At 64.5% G+C, this 16,239-nt stretch overlaps 2 protein-coding genes across 2 annotated transcripts; one reads left to right on the top strand and one right to left on the bottom strand.

Annotated features, from left to right (window-relative positions):
* On the top strand, nt 5,521–7,780 carry NKX2-3 (NK2 homeobox 3). The gene is made up of 2 exons (XM_021399897.1): nt 5,521–6,199; nt 6,761–7,780. Exons 1-2 carry the CDS (start codon nt 5,854–5,856, stop codon nt 7,399–7,401), a joined length of 987 nt encoding a protein of 328 aa, XP_021255572.1. The 5' UTR covers nt 5,521–5,853; the 3' UTR covers nt 7,402–7,780.
* SLC25A28 (solute carrier family 25 member 28) lies at nt 13,111–16,239 on the bottom strand. Its single transcript, XM_021399908.1, has 4 exons — nt 16,139–16,239; nt 15,815–16,043; nt 15,150–15,206; nt 13,111–14,215 (listed from the first exon to the last, which is right to left on the bottom strand). Exons 1-4 carry the CDS (start codon nt 16,202–16,204, stop codon nt 13,698–13,700), a joined length of 870 nt encoding a protein of 289 aa, XP_021255583.1. The 5' UTR covers nt 16,205–16,239; the 3' UTR covers nt 13,111–13,697.

Raw genomic sequence — 16,239 nt, forward strand, 5'->3', positions numbered from 1 at the left:
TGGTGCCCCTGGAGTTCATCAGTGAGTGCCACCAAACCTGTGCAGTGCCAACAGATGCCACTGCTCTGCACTGCACCACACGTGTGCCCTGGATTGCTGCAGCACAGCCAAAGTTGCAGCACGGTTTCCGCTGAAGGCTGGTTGCTACACACTCTGAAGTCTGGCTACCCCACAAACATCCTGGCAAAGCCACGTATGGTGCATGTCTGCCAGCTCTGGGGGCAGCTGTTCCCAGGCTGGCCTCACCCGCATGGGAACAAGCCCTGCTTGCAGCCAGAGGAATCCCGATTAAGCAGTGAGAGAAGTGGGGACTGGCTGCCGGGCAGATGCCCTAAACAAGAGCAACTTATCAGCTCTGTTTCCAAGATGAGACATGTGTCAGCACCTCGTGCAGATTCAGCCTGGCTGCTTGCTCCCCCCAAGCACGCCTGTGCTGCAGCACAAGGGTTTCCGTGTCTCTAAAGGCCGTCTGTGGAAACAGCCGCCAAGCAGCTTGCGAAATTTCTTCTAGAAAAGGCTTTGCTTGAGCTGGGAGAAGCGCTGCACCCAGCATGCTTTGAGGAGCGGGATCGAGCATGCAGCTGCGCTCCTAACACCGTGTGTTCATCGGGGCCCAGCCCCAGCAGCAGCACAGGGAGGTCCCAAGCCAAGAGGAACACCAAGTGCCGCGGCCAGCGACGAACACGCACAGCAGAGCCTGACATGGCTAATCCCCCCTGTTTATTATGTAATAAAACGCTTTTCCAGACCTGTTAAAATTTAATTAGTTTAATCTGAATTGTTCCATTTTCAACAGTGCATGCAAACACAGAGCCTGACCCTGCTACTCTCGTGTGAACCATCCCGCGGGCTGCGGTGGGAGCGGGATGGATCCCGCTGACCTCAGCAGGATTACATGCATGAATCAGAGCTGCAGGCCCGGGCTCGGAGATGCAATCCAGCACCGGGCCGGACGCCAGCGCAGGGCCCAGGGTCCACTTAGGCTCCACTTAAGCCCTATGGGATGCAAGTGGTACGCAGGCCTGCGGATGCAAGTGGCGAGCGGGACTCGTGCTTGGCCTCTGCTGAAGGATGAATTTCAGCCCTGGTTCTTAACCTCATGGACGCAAACAGGCAGTGATGGCTTCTGAAGCACGGAGCAAAGGCGCTGGGGAAGGACTGGTGCATGCGCATTGGTGGCGGTGTTCTCAACAGGAGCCCCGGCACGGGAGATCCCCATTGCTGGAGCACTACGCTGTGATTTATGACAGCTTCTGCTCCAGAGGAAGAGGTGTTTGACAACCCTCTGCACGTCCACAGCCATGGGGCCGTGCTGTGCAGCAGGGTGGCTTTGTCAAGCCTGCATATCCTTTGTGCGCAAGAGAAGCCAAATAAAAGTGGACAGGAGGGGGTCCTCGGTGCTGACATTTCCTATCCTGCATTGCTTCAGATGTGGGATGACCTTTACCTGCTCCTGTGATTTGGCTCTCACTGAGCTCAAGATGTCAGGCTCAGTTCCAGAGCTCCATCAGACACTGAAATCAAGGACAACCTCCCCTTTAGGGTCAAACCACAGCACTCTGCCATCAGCCACTCTCATCCCCAACAGTGCTGAATGTTGCACACAGCTGCTGGTACTCAGCACCACTCTCATCCCCTACCTCAAGCTCCCAACTTTGAAACATGTGCATAGATACTCTTGGTATGACCCTTGGGGAAAAGAAAAAGAAAAAGAAAACAACAAAACTAAACCATTTCTCCTGCAGGTTTTGTTTTGGGACAAATTTCCAAACCATACATCCCTGCAAGAACTGTGAAGCAAATGTAAAACAGCCAATGGGAGTGGAACAACAATAATCTTAAAAAAAAAAAAAATTCCAGTTGCATATTTCTCAAGAAAATGGGCACTGCAGGAGTGGTTGTTCTTGGCAAAGCCGAACCAGGGGTTCCCAGGACCTGAGAGGCAGGGACAGGTGTCAGACCCAGTGGCAAGATGGTGCAGGAACGGGACCAGACAGGGGAGATGAAGGCAGCACACTGCTGGGGGAGCATACAGCATCCCTGCCTTGGACGTGGCTGCTGAGCCCGGGGATTAAATCTGAAACAGGAGTGGAAGAGTCACTACTGGGAAAGCGTCGCGTTGGGATAAAGCCGTTCTTTACTCAGGGAGGCAGAGGGCCAGGGCTGTGCCAAGGCGAGTGTGCCAAGGGGAGAGTGTCCCATCCAGGGCCAGTTACTGCAAGCGACGTCGCTCCGCGCCCCCTCGCCGCAGAGCCTCCCGGGGCCGGGGCTCGGTGCGCGGACCTCGGGTGGGCAGCCGGCAGGTGGCCGCGCGTGCGGGGCCGGGAGCGGCGGGTCATCGCTGGTACCGTCCGCCGGGCGCTGTCCCGGGGCCCGCGAGCGGCCTCGCCGTGCGGGGGCGTCCCTGGAGCGCTGCGGTTCTCACATAAATCAGAGCCGAGCCCCTGGGAAAGGGCCATCCTTCACCGGGCGCTGCTGACAGAGAACGAGAAACAGACGGGCCCTGAGATAAACCACGGCGCACAGCGTTTATACAAGGGCAGGCTCTGTGTAAATAGAGCCGGGCGCGGGGGGCAGCTCCCGGCGGCACGGACCCGCACCGGCCCCCACCGGCCCGCGGAGCTCGGGGCCGCCCGGGGCAGCGGGCAGGTGGGCGCAGGCCGATGGTACCCCCCCGGCAGCCGGCCGGAGCCTCGCCGCCGCGCCCGGCCGCTCCCCACGCAGCCGTCGGGGCCGGAGACAGGCCCGGCTTAGCGTGTTTGTTTGTTTACGGCCATTAGCGCGGGGCCGGCTCCAGCACTCGGCACCCGCGAGACTAATGGAGCAATTAGCGGCCCAGGGGCTGATAGCATCGCCCCGAGCGAGGCCCCCGGCCGAGGAAGCGTGCTACCGGGCTGCCCGCGCTCGGGCCCCGGCGGCTGGGGGCGGCTCTCGGGGCGGCTCCGCGATGTGCGCGGCCGCTGCGGGGTTGCTCCCCCCTCCTCGGCCCGGAGGGGGCTGGGGGGAGCCTTGGCTCCGCCGCAGCATCCGTACGGCGAGCTCCATCCATTACAATAATCCCCTGTCTAAACAGAGCGCAGGAGCGGCCGGGACAACAAGGCCCCGCTGTAAACAGAGCTCAGGAGACGCCGCTAATGATATAAATAAAATAACCATTAATAGCCCGCTGACCCCGGCCCGGCCGCCTTGGGAAAGCCCCGGAGCGCATCCCGGGGCTGACACCCGGCGGCAGGTACCGGGGCTGCGCTCTGCCCGGCTCTCGCACCCCCCGCACCACACCGGGACGCCACCGCTCGTCTCGGCCGCCCCAGCACGGACGGGACGGGCCCAAGCAGGACCAAGCAGGGCGCGATCATGCCCCGCTTCCGCGGCTTCCCCAGCCGGGAACCGGCGCTCTCCCCGCGCCGAAGCGGGCCTTATCCGATCCCACCGAAGCTGGGTCCCGCAACGCGGGAAGGAGCACGGGGATCAGGGGCGGGGGACAAAGCCTCGGGAAGGGTCGTGGGTGCTACCACGCGCGTCGCCTTCATCCGCGGGACGGGTGTCCCCACAGTTCTCGCCGGGGTCGGCAGCGGCACGGAAGCGGGTCCCGACGGGAGAACCGCTCCCGCCGTCGAGCTGCCCCGGGGAACCAGTTCCGCCCAGCTCGGGCTCCCCGTACCCGCGGGGCGCGCCTGGCGCTCGGCCCGTCCGGGCTGCAGCTGCGGGCGGCAGCGCGCTGGCGCCAGGCGAACTCACGGGGACGAGGAGCGTGGGCAGAGACCCGGCCGGGCCCGGGGCCGAGCCCTAGGCACGGCAGCTGGAAAACTGGGGACGGCTGCAAAAATAGGGACGGCTGGAAAAAGAGGGCTCTTAATTCTTCGGCCACCCAGGGCCGCAAAGGCCCAGCGCTGCCGCCTCACCCTGCTCCGGCCCCTGCCTCTCTGTTCGCTGAGCGGCGGCCGCGGGCTCCCGGTGAGCGCGGCCCCGTGCACAGTCCGCAGAGCCCGAGCCCGCACCGCCCCGGGAGCCACGAACCGGGAGCGGGCCGAGGCCGGCGGCGGATGGAACACCGGAACGGCGCTAATCGTTACCGGGGCCGCGGCAGCGCGGGGCTTCTCCTCTCTCACCGGAGGCACGGGACAGCGCCGAGCGCTGAGCCGGGCCCCCTGACGCCCGGTTATGGCGAGAGCGTTTCTCGGTGCATGGTCGGAACCGAGCGGTCAGAGGACAGGAGAAGGGCGGGCGGCCCCGGGAGCGGGCAGGGAGCGATCAGCCGCAATCGCTGCGCGGGTTTCAAGGCGGCGCGGCGGCGAACGATGCGGTGCGCCCGGGCCGGCTCCGTGTCCGCCGGGGGAACGGGACCGGCAGCAGCCGAGCTGCGGCCATCTGCGCGGGACGTGCGTCCTCTTCCCGGGGCTGCGCCGCCGGTAAATGCGTTTCGCCGCTGCGGTCGGAGCGGTGGGACGCGGGGAAACGAAGGTACCGACACGGCCGGTAAATGGCGGAGCCACAGCCCGGTACCGACCCGAGAGAGGTACCGACACTCACCTGCCCGCCGTGAGCCCGGCTCCCCGCCGCCTCGCCTCGGCGCCGATCCGAGTCCTGCGGGGCGGCAGCATTTTAATCACAACGAAATTTCCCACCTGGCCCCCCCCGCCCGGCACTTGGCGCGCCCGATCCGCGCTCCGTGGCGGCGTTGAGCCCTTCGAGCGCCCCGGGGGCCGCAGGGCCCCGTCATGGGGTCCCGGTACCGCCCGCCGCCCCGCACCGGTGCGTTCGGTGGGGCCGAGGCGCAGTTCCGGGCCCGAGGGACTCTCGGTGCGGAGCGCCTCGGCGGCCCGCGGCCCACTCGTTCGGCGCGTTACCCGCAGGCACGGTGGCGTGGCGGCTCCGTTCGGCCGCCGCCCGCCCGTTACCGGCGAGAGAAACGAAACGAAACGAAAGAAAACGAAAGAAAAAGCCGAATGGGCCGGGTTAACTCGCCGTACCCCTGCCCCGCGCCGCCGCGGCCCCGGGTTGCCCGCCGGCCGCGACCCGGCCCTATTCACCTGGGCCCGGCGCCGGCGGGGCTTTGGGGCCCGATCCGACTGCTGCGGAGTAGCGCGCGGTCCCCGGGCGGGAGCGGAGCACGGCGGCTGCGGGGAGCCTGTGCGGGCGGGAGAGGACGAGCCAGTGGCGAGGTATATGCGGGAGCACTGGCGGGGCAGCGGGAGTCCGGAAAACACGGAGGGCGTTGGGTACGTGTACGTCGCATGGCTACTGCCCGCCCGGACACCGCGTACTCGGCAGCGGGGCACTTGCGGGGCCGCACGTGTTCGCCCCGAGTCGTGTGCGGGAGGGGACCAGTGGGGCGCGCCGGGCGGGGATCCCTACCTACCTACACGTGCTTAGCACTGGGAGGCGCGGCGGCGGCCGCGGCTCTCTCCGGGGTCCCCGACCCCCGCGCCCGCGGGCTCAGCCCCGTCGGGCGGGTGCCGGGCCGGCGGGGCGCTCTCCGGGGAAGCAGCCTCCCCAAGCGCAGCCTTAATACATTGCTATTTCTGGCCGGGCGGCCGGAGTCGGGCAGGGGGCCGGCTCTGCCTCCCCCTCCCTCCAATGGCGAGGCCGCCCCCGGCCCCCGGCCCCTCCTCGCCGTGACGTGCCGGCCCGGGGCAGAGGAGGCTCTCGAGCCCTTGGCTGTCCCTGCAGAAGCTGTAACAAAACGCAGACCCCCAGCGCCGGGCTAATGGAGGCAACTTAGACAGGAGCAGGCGCGGCCCCTCGTCTCTCGGCGCTGCCCGCTCCCCCCGCACCGGGCGCGGCGCTCCCCGCCGAGCCGCAGCCCGAGCGCCGCCGGGCCCCCGGGACTACCCGGCCGCTCGCGCTGCCCCGATGATGTTACCGAGCCCCGTCACCTCAACCCCCTTCTCTGTCAAAGACATCCTCAACCTGGAGCAGCAGCAGCAGGACCCGCACTATGGGGCCCAGCTCCCGCACCACCTGGAGCACCACTTCCACCCCGCCGCCTGCCTGCTGGCGGCCGCCGACGGCGCCCGCTTCTCCGACGGCGAGGAGGAAGAAGAGGAGGAGAAGCTGTCCTACCTGAGCTCCGTGGCAACGCCCGGCGGCCAGGCGGACGCGCGGCTCTCCGCCGACAGCTACGTGCACGCTGTGCTGCGCGGCTCCTGCGAGGCCCCCGGCCCGGGAGAGGAGCTGGACCCCACGGCCCGCGACCCGAGTGAGTACCGGCCCCGCCGCGCACCCCGCACCGCCCGCAGCGCTCGCTCCCCACCGTCCGTTCCGCGCGGCGGAGCCCCGGTACCGGCGCTGCTCCGCAGCCGCGCCGCTCGGCTCGGAGCCCTTTCCCTGCCGCGTCCCCCGGGCACCTGGAGCGGGGAGTGACACGTCGCGGGGCTGCCGTACCTAACCTCCGCGCCGTAGCGTTCCGCGTCCCCGGGCAGAGCCTGAGCGGAGCCGCGATCCGGAGCTGCCGGATCGTCCCACGCTCCGCCGCCTGGCGGGACGGGTGAGGCCCGGCCCGGGCGCGGTGCGGCGGAGCCCTCCGGAGAAAGGCGGCGGACGAGCAGGTGCCCGGGGCTCAGCCCCGTGGGAGCTCCGCCGCCGGCGCGGAGGCGCAGAGGCGCGGAGTCGCTCCCGGCCCCGCCGCCCGCCTCGGCGTTGCTTCCCAGCCCGAGCCGCGGTTCCCCGACGGGCGCGGTGTCGGGCGGCGGTGCGCGGCTCGGGGCTCCCTTCCCGCAGGGCGGCCCGGCGCAGCCGTGACCTGTGCTCCTCCGTGCAGAGAGCTGCGCCCTGAAGAAACCGCTGGACGCCGCGGAAAAGCCGGAGGAGTCGGAGAGGCCGAAGCAGCGGAGCCGGAGGAAGCCGCGCGTCCTCTTCTCGCAGGCGCAGGTCTTCGAGCTGGAGCGGCGGTTCAAGCAGCAGCGTTACCTGTCGGCTCCCGAGCGGGAGCATCTGGCCAGCAGCCTGAAGCTCACCTCCACGCAGGTGAAGATCTGGTTCCAGAACCGGCGCTACAAGTGCAAGCGGCAGCGGCAGGACAAGTCGCTGGAGCTGGGCGGCCCCGCGGCCCCGCCGCCGCCGCGCAGGGTGGCCGTGCCCGTGCTGGTCCGCGACGGCAAGCCGTGCCTGGGCGGCTCGCAGGGCTACAGCTCGGCGTACAACGGGCCTTATTCCTACAACGGCTTCCCCGCCTACGGCTACGGCAACGCCGCCTCCTACAACCCCGGCTACGGCTGCACCTACCCGGCGGGCAGCGGCGGGGCCTCGGTGCAAGCCGCCTGCAGCCCGGCGGCGGCCGCCGGCCCCTTCGTGAACGTGGGCGGCCTGGGGGGCTTCGGCGGCGGCGGGCAGGGGCTGCATCAGGCGGCGGCGGGGCCCTCCTGCAGCCAGGGCGCACTGCAGGGCATCCGGGCCTGGTAGCCCGCACGCACTCAGGGCCGGGAGCGGACCGGCACGACGGCCCCGCGGCCCCGCAGCGCCCTTACGCCCCACGGACTGAAGGCGGAGGGGCGGCGCGGCGGGACCCCGGCTCTCGCCCGGGGCCGCGGGGCGGAGCGGAGCGGAGCGGCGGAACAGAACGGGACTGGACGGGCCAAGCCCGCAGCGGTGCGCCGCCGCCCCGAGGTGCCGCCGCGACGGGCGGGCCGGAGCTGACCGCGCCGCGCCACCGGAGCAGCTTCGCTTGTAAAAAGCCGACGGCGGGACCCGGGGCTCCCGCGGCCCCTCTCTTTATCTACTCTGTATCGGTTTCTGCCAGCGCCAGCTCGCGGAGTCAGTCAATAAACCAGGTGCAATATCCGCCGCCCGCTCCTCCTTCGCCCGGCGGTCGGTGCCCGGCGGGGCTCGCAACGCCGTGCCCGCGGGGCAGGGCGGCCCGGGCGGATTGTGAGCGTGCCAAGGCGCTGAATGGGGCCGCGCAGCTCAGAGCCGGCCCATTGTGGCCGCCGGGCCGGCGCTGAAAGGAGCCGCCGAGGAAGGTAGCGGGAATAGGCGCTTATTGGATTCGGGAACAAAAGGTGTGGCAGGGAGGCGAGGGACAAAGGGGCCCCGGCGCCGAGATTGACGGGCCGCTTTGCCCCCCACTGAGGCCCAGGCCCGGCGCTTTATGCGCGGGGGCTGCAGAAACGTGCTGGGTTTTGTTCCCCTTTCTGTGAGCGCAGGGGGAGAGAAGGGGGGGTCCGCGGGCCGCTGATTAGGGCCGGCCGGGCCGGGCAGCCTGAATGCCGGGGCATTATTGCTACATGTTCAGCCATTCCGCTCGGCTGCAGGGGGAGGGGGCGGACGAGACCCTCAACACCGCCCGGCGACCGCTCCCGCCTCATCCCCGTCCCGTCCCGTCCAGGGGCGCACAGCCACGGGCGCGGCCCCACCTCGGAGCTCTCGGGTCGCTGCCGCTGCCGTGCGGAGCCCGGCGGATGGGGCGTCCGCTGGGCCCCGACGGCGCGGGGAGCGCTCCCGCAGTGTATCCGTCCCTCAGCCAGCGCAAAGGCGCCGCGTTAAGCGTTGGCGCTGCTGAAACGCTGCGCGTCTGCACCGTGCGGGGTGAGCCCGCACCGCTCGGAAAAAGCTGGAGAAATTTTCAGCTGCAGCCCCGACGCTCGGCTCGGCACGGCTCGGCATGGCCGTGTCCCACGGCCGCCACGAGGCCGGGAGGCTCTGGAGCCGCGCTGGAAGAGGATGCGGCACGCCCAGCGATTGTTTGCCGGGTGGCAACAAGGTGTCGCGGGAGAGGAAGCCCGCGCTCGGCTCTTGGCCGTCGGAGCTGAGCGGTGGAGGCTCCGCAGTCCCATGGGTAGAAATAGGATAGCCAAGAACAAAGATAGGTAACGTCCTCCCGGCGTGGCAGCCCCGCGCCGAAATTGGAGTCGGCCGTAGCAAAGAAGTGTATTCCCCTCTGTGTTCTGCCATATTGTCGCTTGCAGATATAGGGGATCTGCGTGAGTTCGTGCCTTGGTGAGCAAGATGGAGGAAAGGCAACCGCAGTACAACGTCCTCCACAATAGGGGTGTGCAAGGAGAGCTCCCCGCTTAGCGCATCCCTTCCAAGTAAGTAATGGTTTGTTGGGAACCTGCCTCATCCAGCAGCACCCCGAGGCTCTAGGCAAGATGCACGCGTCTGTGGCCAAGCATTGAGCGTGGGCATTCAGGCAGAGCAAAGGGGCACACGGAGACCCTACTGACCTACAGAGCAATGCCGTGTAACAGCGGCATTATGGAGCACCAACAGCATCAAGCATTGCTGTAGGCGTGGGAGTAGTATTGTGAGAGGTTCTGGATGTCCACCGTCGTGATTCTCTCTGCTGGGACACATCCCAGCTGTCCCACCAGCCCGGCTCAGAGGGAGGGACCCCTCAGCATCTCCCTCGCCCACAGCCCCCCAGCAGATGGGGAGGACAGAGCAGCAGAGGGCGAGCTGCGAGCAGGATAGCGGAAGTGAAGCATTCTGAAGAGGAGGAACAGCCGGTGGTGGTGGGAGGGAGGTGATGGGAGACCGCAGATTGGCCAAGCGGTCCAGGGAGGGGAGACACAATGGGGGGAAGTGGCTGCGTGGCCACACTGGAGGCAGCGCATGCCCATGACGTACCTTCTCCTGTTGCACCCTATGCGAGGCCATGTGTGCGATGTGCTGCTGGGACCCCATAACCGTGGTGCTGCGGTGATGGTGGCGGGGCCAGAGGAGTGTTGGGGAAGGGGATAGCCGTGGCCACAGGGCAGAGGTTCCGTGGCATTTCTTCCCAGTCCAAAAGGTGGATTGGGCCTTGTTTGGGAGTCAGAGAGGGAAAGTGATGATTGATTCTAGACAGGGCCTAAAAACCCTACAAAGCTTAAAACAAGCACTGGCCTAAAGCAAAGGAGAGCTTGGGCGAGGAGGCCAGGCTTGAACCATCACACCTCAGGTCCACTTTGTGCATGGGCTCAGGTTCTGATTTCTGCTCACATTTCCTGGCCGAGGATGAGCTATGAGCAGCTCTGTGCTGCAGCTGAGCAGCTCCCAGGAAGGGCTCTCAAATCCCATCACAGCCACATTCCTATGGCCTCTCCATCACACTCAGGATCACGTAGAGCTGCATGGAGCTGTCTGGAGCACCGTAGACATGCTCTGCTTTCCTCTCTTTCCCCAGCACCTTTTCCTGTTTCTCCCTTCCACTCCCTGTGGGATGGGGCACCTGGGGTCCAGCAGCAGCACTCAGTGCTCGGGGTGATCACGCTGGGAGCACCCCACAGCGCAGCGAGAAGTTGTTAGCTCAGCTCTGGAGAGTGCTGAGCAAGCTGCGGCCAGCCGTGAAGCAGGTAAATATATTAAAATATCAATAAAGCCCATTGCTGTGCTGCTCCCAGCAAGGGTTTCTCCCACTATCACAACAGCACTCATCCTTTCACGGGTGAGTTACACAGCCACAAACACTCCCCCATCCTCAGTCCTGTCCCATGCATCACACCTGGCCAAAGCGCCAGCATTTTGGTACCTGCATTTTGCAGCCCGATCCCCACACTGCTGAGTCCCGACGCAAAGCTGCTGCAAGGGATTCAAGCAGCGCACGCAGTGGAAGAGGCTGCGTCTGCCGCAGAACACAGAGCTCTGTGCCACATTTCGCGGCTGTGCAATAAAATCCGCGAACGCTTCGCAGGGGACGAGGCTGCTCCCAACTGGGACGCGGGTCCCGGCCTGTCCCAAAGCGAGATCCGCCACCGCCACCTATCGGCAGGCACACGGGCACGGGGGGCGGGCAGCCCCTCTCCGTCCCAGAGCGGTGGGATCTGCAGCAACGCCCTCCACAAAGGTCCTGCCCTGCCCTCAGCCCCAACCCCGCACCGAGCCCTGCAGCTCCCGGCCCCGCGGGCATTAGGGGTCGCGGTGTCCAGCGCCCGCAGCGCTGCCAGCCCCGGGCTCGCCAGAGGGAGCTGTGCCCCATGTTGGCCCGGTTCCTACTCCCTCCCGTGCATGTAGCAGCTCGCTGCCAAGGTCCAATGTGCACGCAAATGTACTGGGGGCAGAGGAGGCCGCTCGGGTTTGCATTCCTCCTGGAACTTGCTGTGCCCTGTCAGGAGGCTTTAATGCCAGCCCCTGTGCCACCAACACCTGGAACATGTCCCCGCCGCACAAAGGCAGCCCCCACAGCTGCTGCTTCCTGCGGTGGCCCTTCAGTGCCCACAAAGCAGGTTCCCAGCCTCAGTTTACCTCTCAGGCTGTAGCCTGTGCTCCCCTGTCTGCATGGCACAGCTCCAGGGCCAGCAGCGGCCCCCCAGAACCCATATCTGCTCTGCGTCCAGGCAGCCCCAGCTCCTGAATTTACCACTGCTGTGGGGCCGTGGGGTCATGAGAACGTGTATAACTTTACTGGGGTCTGACAGAGTCGTGAGGAATCCCAGAGCCAGCGCAGGGCGGGCTGTGGTGACACCTTGGTTCTCCCCAAGAGTGCCTCCAAGCAGGGCAGCGGCTGCCTGCCCTATGCCGTGGGTGGGATGGGGCTGGGGGTCCTGCGGGGAGGTGAAAGGGAAAGGGTCGCCTCCAGCCCTTGGTTGGGATGAGCGCGTCTCCCTCACTGCAAGGCCAAAAATAGCGCAGTTACTCAGCAGAGGCTGTAGGAGGGGTTTCACATGACGCACAGCAAAATGCCGGGGAGGCCACAGGACAGACGCGCGTGGCTCCGCTGAGGCATTATCAGAGCTGGGGAGGGCAGCAGCCATAGTTGAAACAGGGCACCCAGCCCGGCTCTGAGCCAGAAGCACCCAGGGAAGGGCACAGTGCCTTTGCTGCTGATGGAGGACGTGTTTTTGGGAAGCCACCACCATGAGTGGGGCTGGAGGCGCGGGGCATGGGGCTGGTGGCTCACGGTCAGGGACGAACCCAGACAGCCCAGGGGGTGCCCCAGGAACCAAGCTCTGGGCACCCTTGATGCTGAACTCGGGGTTTCTCGGGCAGCCCTGCTTCCTGCATTGCTGCCGTTCTCATGCAATGCCACATTGCTTTGTGCCAGCAGAGCCCCAGCAGCCAGAAGGCCATGCCCGGCCCAGGCCCATTGCCTCTCGACTGCTGACTTATCACATCCCTGCTCCCAGGGGTCTCTCTCCCTCCCCCAGTACTTCTGTGGGCGGTTATTCCTGGAAACATCTCTCTCCTCATCCTGGAGTCACCTTCAATCATGCCTTAGTCTGCTGACATTTATAGAGCTGCTCACAGCGGCTGACGGATTTAATAGCGTGAAGCTCCGCTGGCCCCTGCCCTCGTTTATGCCTTTCCCTCTGAGACGGCTGCAGTGCGAGGGCTGAGGGCGAAGCTGCAGCTCCGCTTCAGCTCTGCAGAACTGGGCTGTTCCTCGTGTGCTGCCCGCTCATCCTGCCACGGTCTCACCCAACCATTTCTGCTTCTCGGATTTCTGCCTCTTGGGTGGAGGAGCCGCAGGGCTGCCAAATCTTGCAACGCTCAGGATATTTCTTAAAGCCCCAGCTCCTTGAATGGTGGTGAAATGAAGCTCCCAGCTCTCTGGCAGCTTTGGTTTCTTTAAGGAGCACCCGATCCTCCTGACTGCACGGAACAGCGGGGCACTGGAGAAGAGGGCAGGTACACAGCGCAGCCAGCCTCCCTTCTCCTTGCCACAAGTGGGGCATGAGGAGCAGAGCGGCTCCATGCAGGGCAGCCAGCAGCCCCAAGCCCGCAGGGACACTGGCAGACAGTACATACCGGGACTGTGAAAGCATTTCCTCCAGGGAGTTATTTCAGGCATGGCACCCTGTGGGAGGATGAGGCAGTGCAAGGCTCATGGCATCACGGTGTGAGATGGCGGTGCTCTGATCTGTCTGTCCTGCTCATGGCCAGGGCTGCAGCAGTAACTTGGTGGTGGGCTGGGCTGAGCAAGCAAAGAACACTGTTCTTCCTCATGGACTTTTTCCACCATCTAAAACTTTCCTCCATCAAACTTCTGGGGAAGGCTGAAAAAGATGTTTCCCACCCTTCATACAAGAGCCTCCACTGAGCACACAGGCACATCTGGCTGCTGCTCCCACGTCCCCAACAGGCAGTGGTCCCACTCACCGCCCTAACAGGAGCCCCATGAAAGAGCTCAGCACTGGGTAGTCAGAAAGGTTAAGTGACAGCACTAGGCCACTCGAGAACAAGAAGAGGACATGATGATAGAGCAGAACTGTTTTTATTGGAGGTGTCAAGAGCAGGAACAAGAACAAACCTACAGCCTCCTCTCCTCAAGTGCCATCCTCCCCTACCCACCACCACCAGGGCAGTCAGCATCATGTGTGCGTGCTACAAGACAACGGCAAAGCTTACACTCTGCTTCAGCCAAAAGCTAGACGAAGCCCTCAGCATCCTCGGCAGCGCCACTGCTCCCTCCCTGGTGACTGAGCTCAGCCATGGCCCCGTGAGTGGCAGGGCAGGACATTACTTTCACCTCCAAGCAGGGGTGAACTTTGCATTAGAGGAGGATTTTGTTAAGGGAAGGACAGGAGCACAGCTCCAGTGAAGTGCCAGGGGATGTGATCTGTGCTGCAGCTCCCAGCAGGACATCTTGGGAGGCCACGGGAGAGAGTGAGCTGTGCAGCCAGAGCCAAGCTGCAGCTGCCCCGGGCAAGAAATGGCACTACTAAACCCAGAAGGGCTTTGCTGCCCCCTCTCTTCAACACAAACCAAACCAAAAGGGAAAGGGTCAGAAGACAAACCAGGAGGGGAGATGAAGCAGGTCTGGAGTCGGTTTTGGCTCTGGCTCACTTCCCAGCCCAACGTTCTTCCTGGCGCTTGGTGAGGATGTACTTAAAGAACTCGTACACAGACCAGGCAATCGCTGTTGAGGGCATCTGATAAATGACTCTAGCCTGGACCCCTCTGAAGTAGGCAGTCACACCGCCCACTTGGTACACCGTCCTGAAGGCATTGGCCATGCCTGTGATGTGTCCGCTGATGTTGGAGCTCAAGGCCAGGGACTCCTGTGTGTTGAGCAGTGTTTTGCAAACGTCCAAAGGCGTAGTGGCAGCAGCAGCTACAGCCCCCGCGCAGGCCCCGGAGACCACGTGGGAGCCTGGGTTGTACTGTCTGTGGGGGTTGAGGTGCTCTTGCAAGAACTCGTAGGTCATGAAGTGAATGGCTTGGAAGGGGATGTTCATGGTGAGCTGGGTGGTGTAGCTGCGGTAGAAAGCTCCAGCCCCTTCATTGCGCCACACAGTCCGTACACAGTCCGTCACACGCTGGTAAGGCGAGTTGTACATCTGCATCCTCTGTTTGACCACTTGGGACAGACCGCAGCAGTGAGCAGCCAGCGGCAGCAGCCAGGATCCAGGCACAGAGAGGAAGAGGAGAGAAAAAGAGTCAGTGTGAAGCCATGTTCCCGAGATGGACCCCTCGGACCAGTGGTGTCCAGCAGGCCCCTGTGCAGGCCTGTAGCGATTACATCTGAACAAGGTAGCACCATCAGAGCACCACCACCTGCCACACCTGCAGCTGCTGCAGCCTCTTTGAGGGAACAGCCTCATACCAGGTAAATAAGCTCAATATCCAAAGCGTACACCTCACTCTGCTTCAAGCGACACTGTTCACCATCCACTCCTATAGATCTACTGTACAGAAAATAATTCCCACCGCAGTTATCCTGTTATGTTACAGCTAGATTTCTAGATCTGTATTATCCTACAAATGCTGTGACGACAAATCCTACAGCTGCAGTAAGAAGAGGAGCTCCAAGGACAGATTGACAACAGACAGCAAAAGCAGCTGCCTGCTACAGAAGCTCAGAGCCAAGCAGCAGCGCTGCTTACAGTATGGATTTCTTCCTCAGCACAGGCCCAGAGCCACATCACATCTTCTGAAGGACCTTTACCATAGTATTCCAGGTTTCAGTGCACTTGCAATGATGCTGACAGTGAGGATCCCATATCTGCTGCTTTCTCTGAGCTCCAGGCAGCTGTCAGCAGCACACAGCTTTAGTCAGAAACTGCCTCTCTCCCCACTCCTCCCTGGCTAGGATTTGCTGTTCTCACCACATCCCTCTTACTTGCCCACTGGCAGCTACTGGGCTCCCTAGATGGACCCTATAGCGTCCTTCAAAGGATCCCTGCAGCTGGGCAAACCGCAAGGACAGAGGGGCCAGACAGGTGTCACAGAGCAGCCCAGGTAGATCCCACTCAGCACCCCCCCCCCCCTCCACCGGACAGGATCACCGTTACCTTCTGCAGGGTTCATTGCTGCGTCGTGGAGCAATGTTGCTACACACCCGGCTGCACCTGCAAAACAAGAACTGCCACATGTGAGGGGAGGAGACGGCGAGAGACCCCGGGGCTCCACCAGGACCCCGAGGCCCCTGCCAAAGCTGAGGAGGTGGATGAGATCCAGAGGCAGCCTCCATCTCCGGAGAGGCGGGCCGGTGCGAAGAGGTTCCCACCCGGAAAGAGTTCAGCAGAGAGAGGGAGAGGAGCACAGCAGTCCGTCACGTCTCGTGGGTCAGGTGGGACCTGAGCCCCGGCGCTCATGGGACAGATGGCTCCCACAGGACAGCGGGAAACAGGCACCACCGGAGGCAGCCCGTGCCCTGCTCCCCCTCTGTCCCCACACTCTCCCAAGGCAGCCGCTTAGTGAAAACCACAGCACCGCAGCCACATCCGCTCTGCGCCACCAACCCCTGCAGCCGCTCCTGGCTCCCGTTAGTGGCTCCCACGCGTGGGTATCCTCAGGAGCCAGGCCCAGCCACCAACCTGTACCCGGGGCAGCTCAGATGGGTGCAGCTGCGGAGAGGACACGGCTTTAGGGCCCCCCGGGCCCCTCCCGCAGCCCCGCGGCCCCCTCCCCGCTCCCGGCCCCGCTGGCCCCGTGCAGGGCACGGCGGGACGAGTACCGTTGGCCACATGGCTATTGCCCCCCGCGTGGATGACGTCGCTCAGCGTCTTTTTTAACTTTTCGTAGCAGGCGAAGTAGAGGGCGTGGGCCGGGCCCGCGCCGGTGGCGGTGATGTTCAGGCCCCGCATGGGCCTCCACACGCCCTCGGTGCGCACGATGCGCCACAGGGCCTCCAGCACGTTCCGGTAGCGGGCGGCGGGCTCGGGCCGCAGGCTCTGCATCCGAGTCTGAAAGACAAACCGGTAGGCCCCGGTGACCCCCAACCAGGCCTCCCACCGGGACCACCCCCGGGTAGGCCCAGCCGCCCGCCCGGTGCCGGCACCTTGACGCAGTCGATGGGGTACATCACGCAGTGCTCCATGATGCCCGCCACGGCGCCCGCCAACATGTGCGTGGACACGGCGGCGCCCTGCGGCAGCGCCT

Source organism: Numida meleagris, chromosome 5 (genome assembly GCF_002078875.1).
Source record: "Numida meleagris isolate 19003 breed g44 Domestic line chromosome 5, NumMel1.0, whole genome shotgun sequence".
NCBI lineage: Eukaryota > Metazoa > Chordata > Aves > Galliformes > Numididae > Numida > Numida meleagris.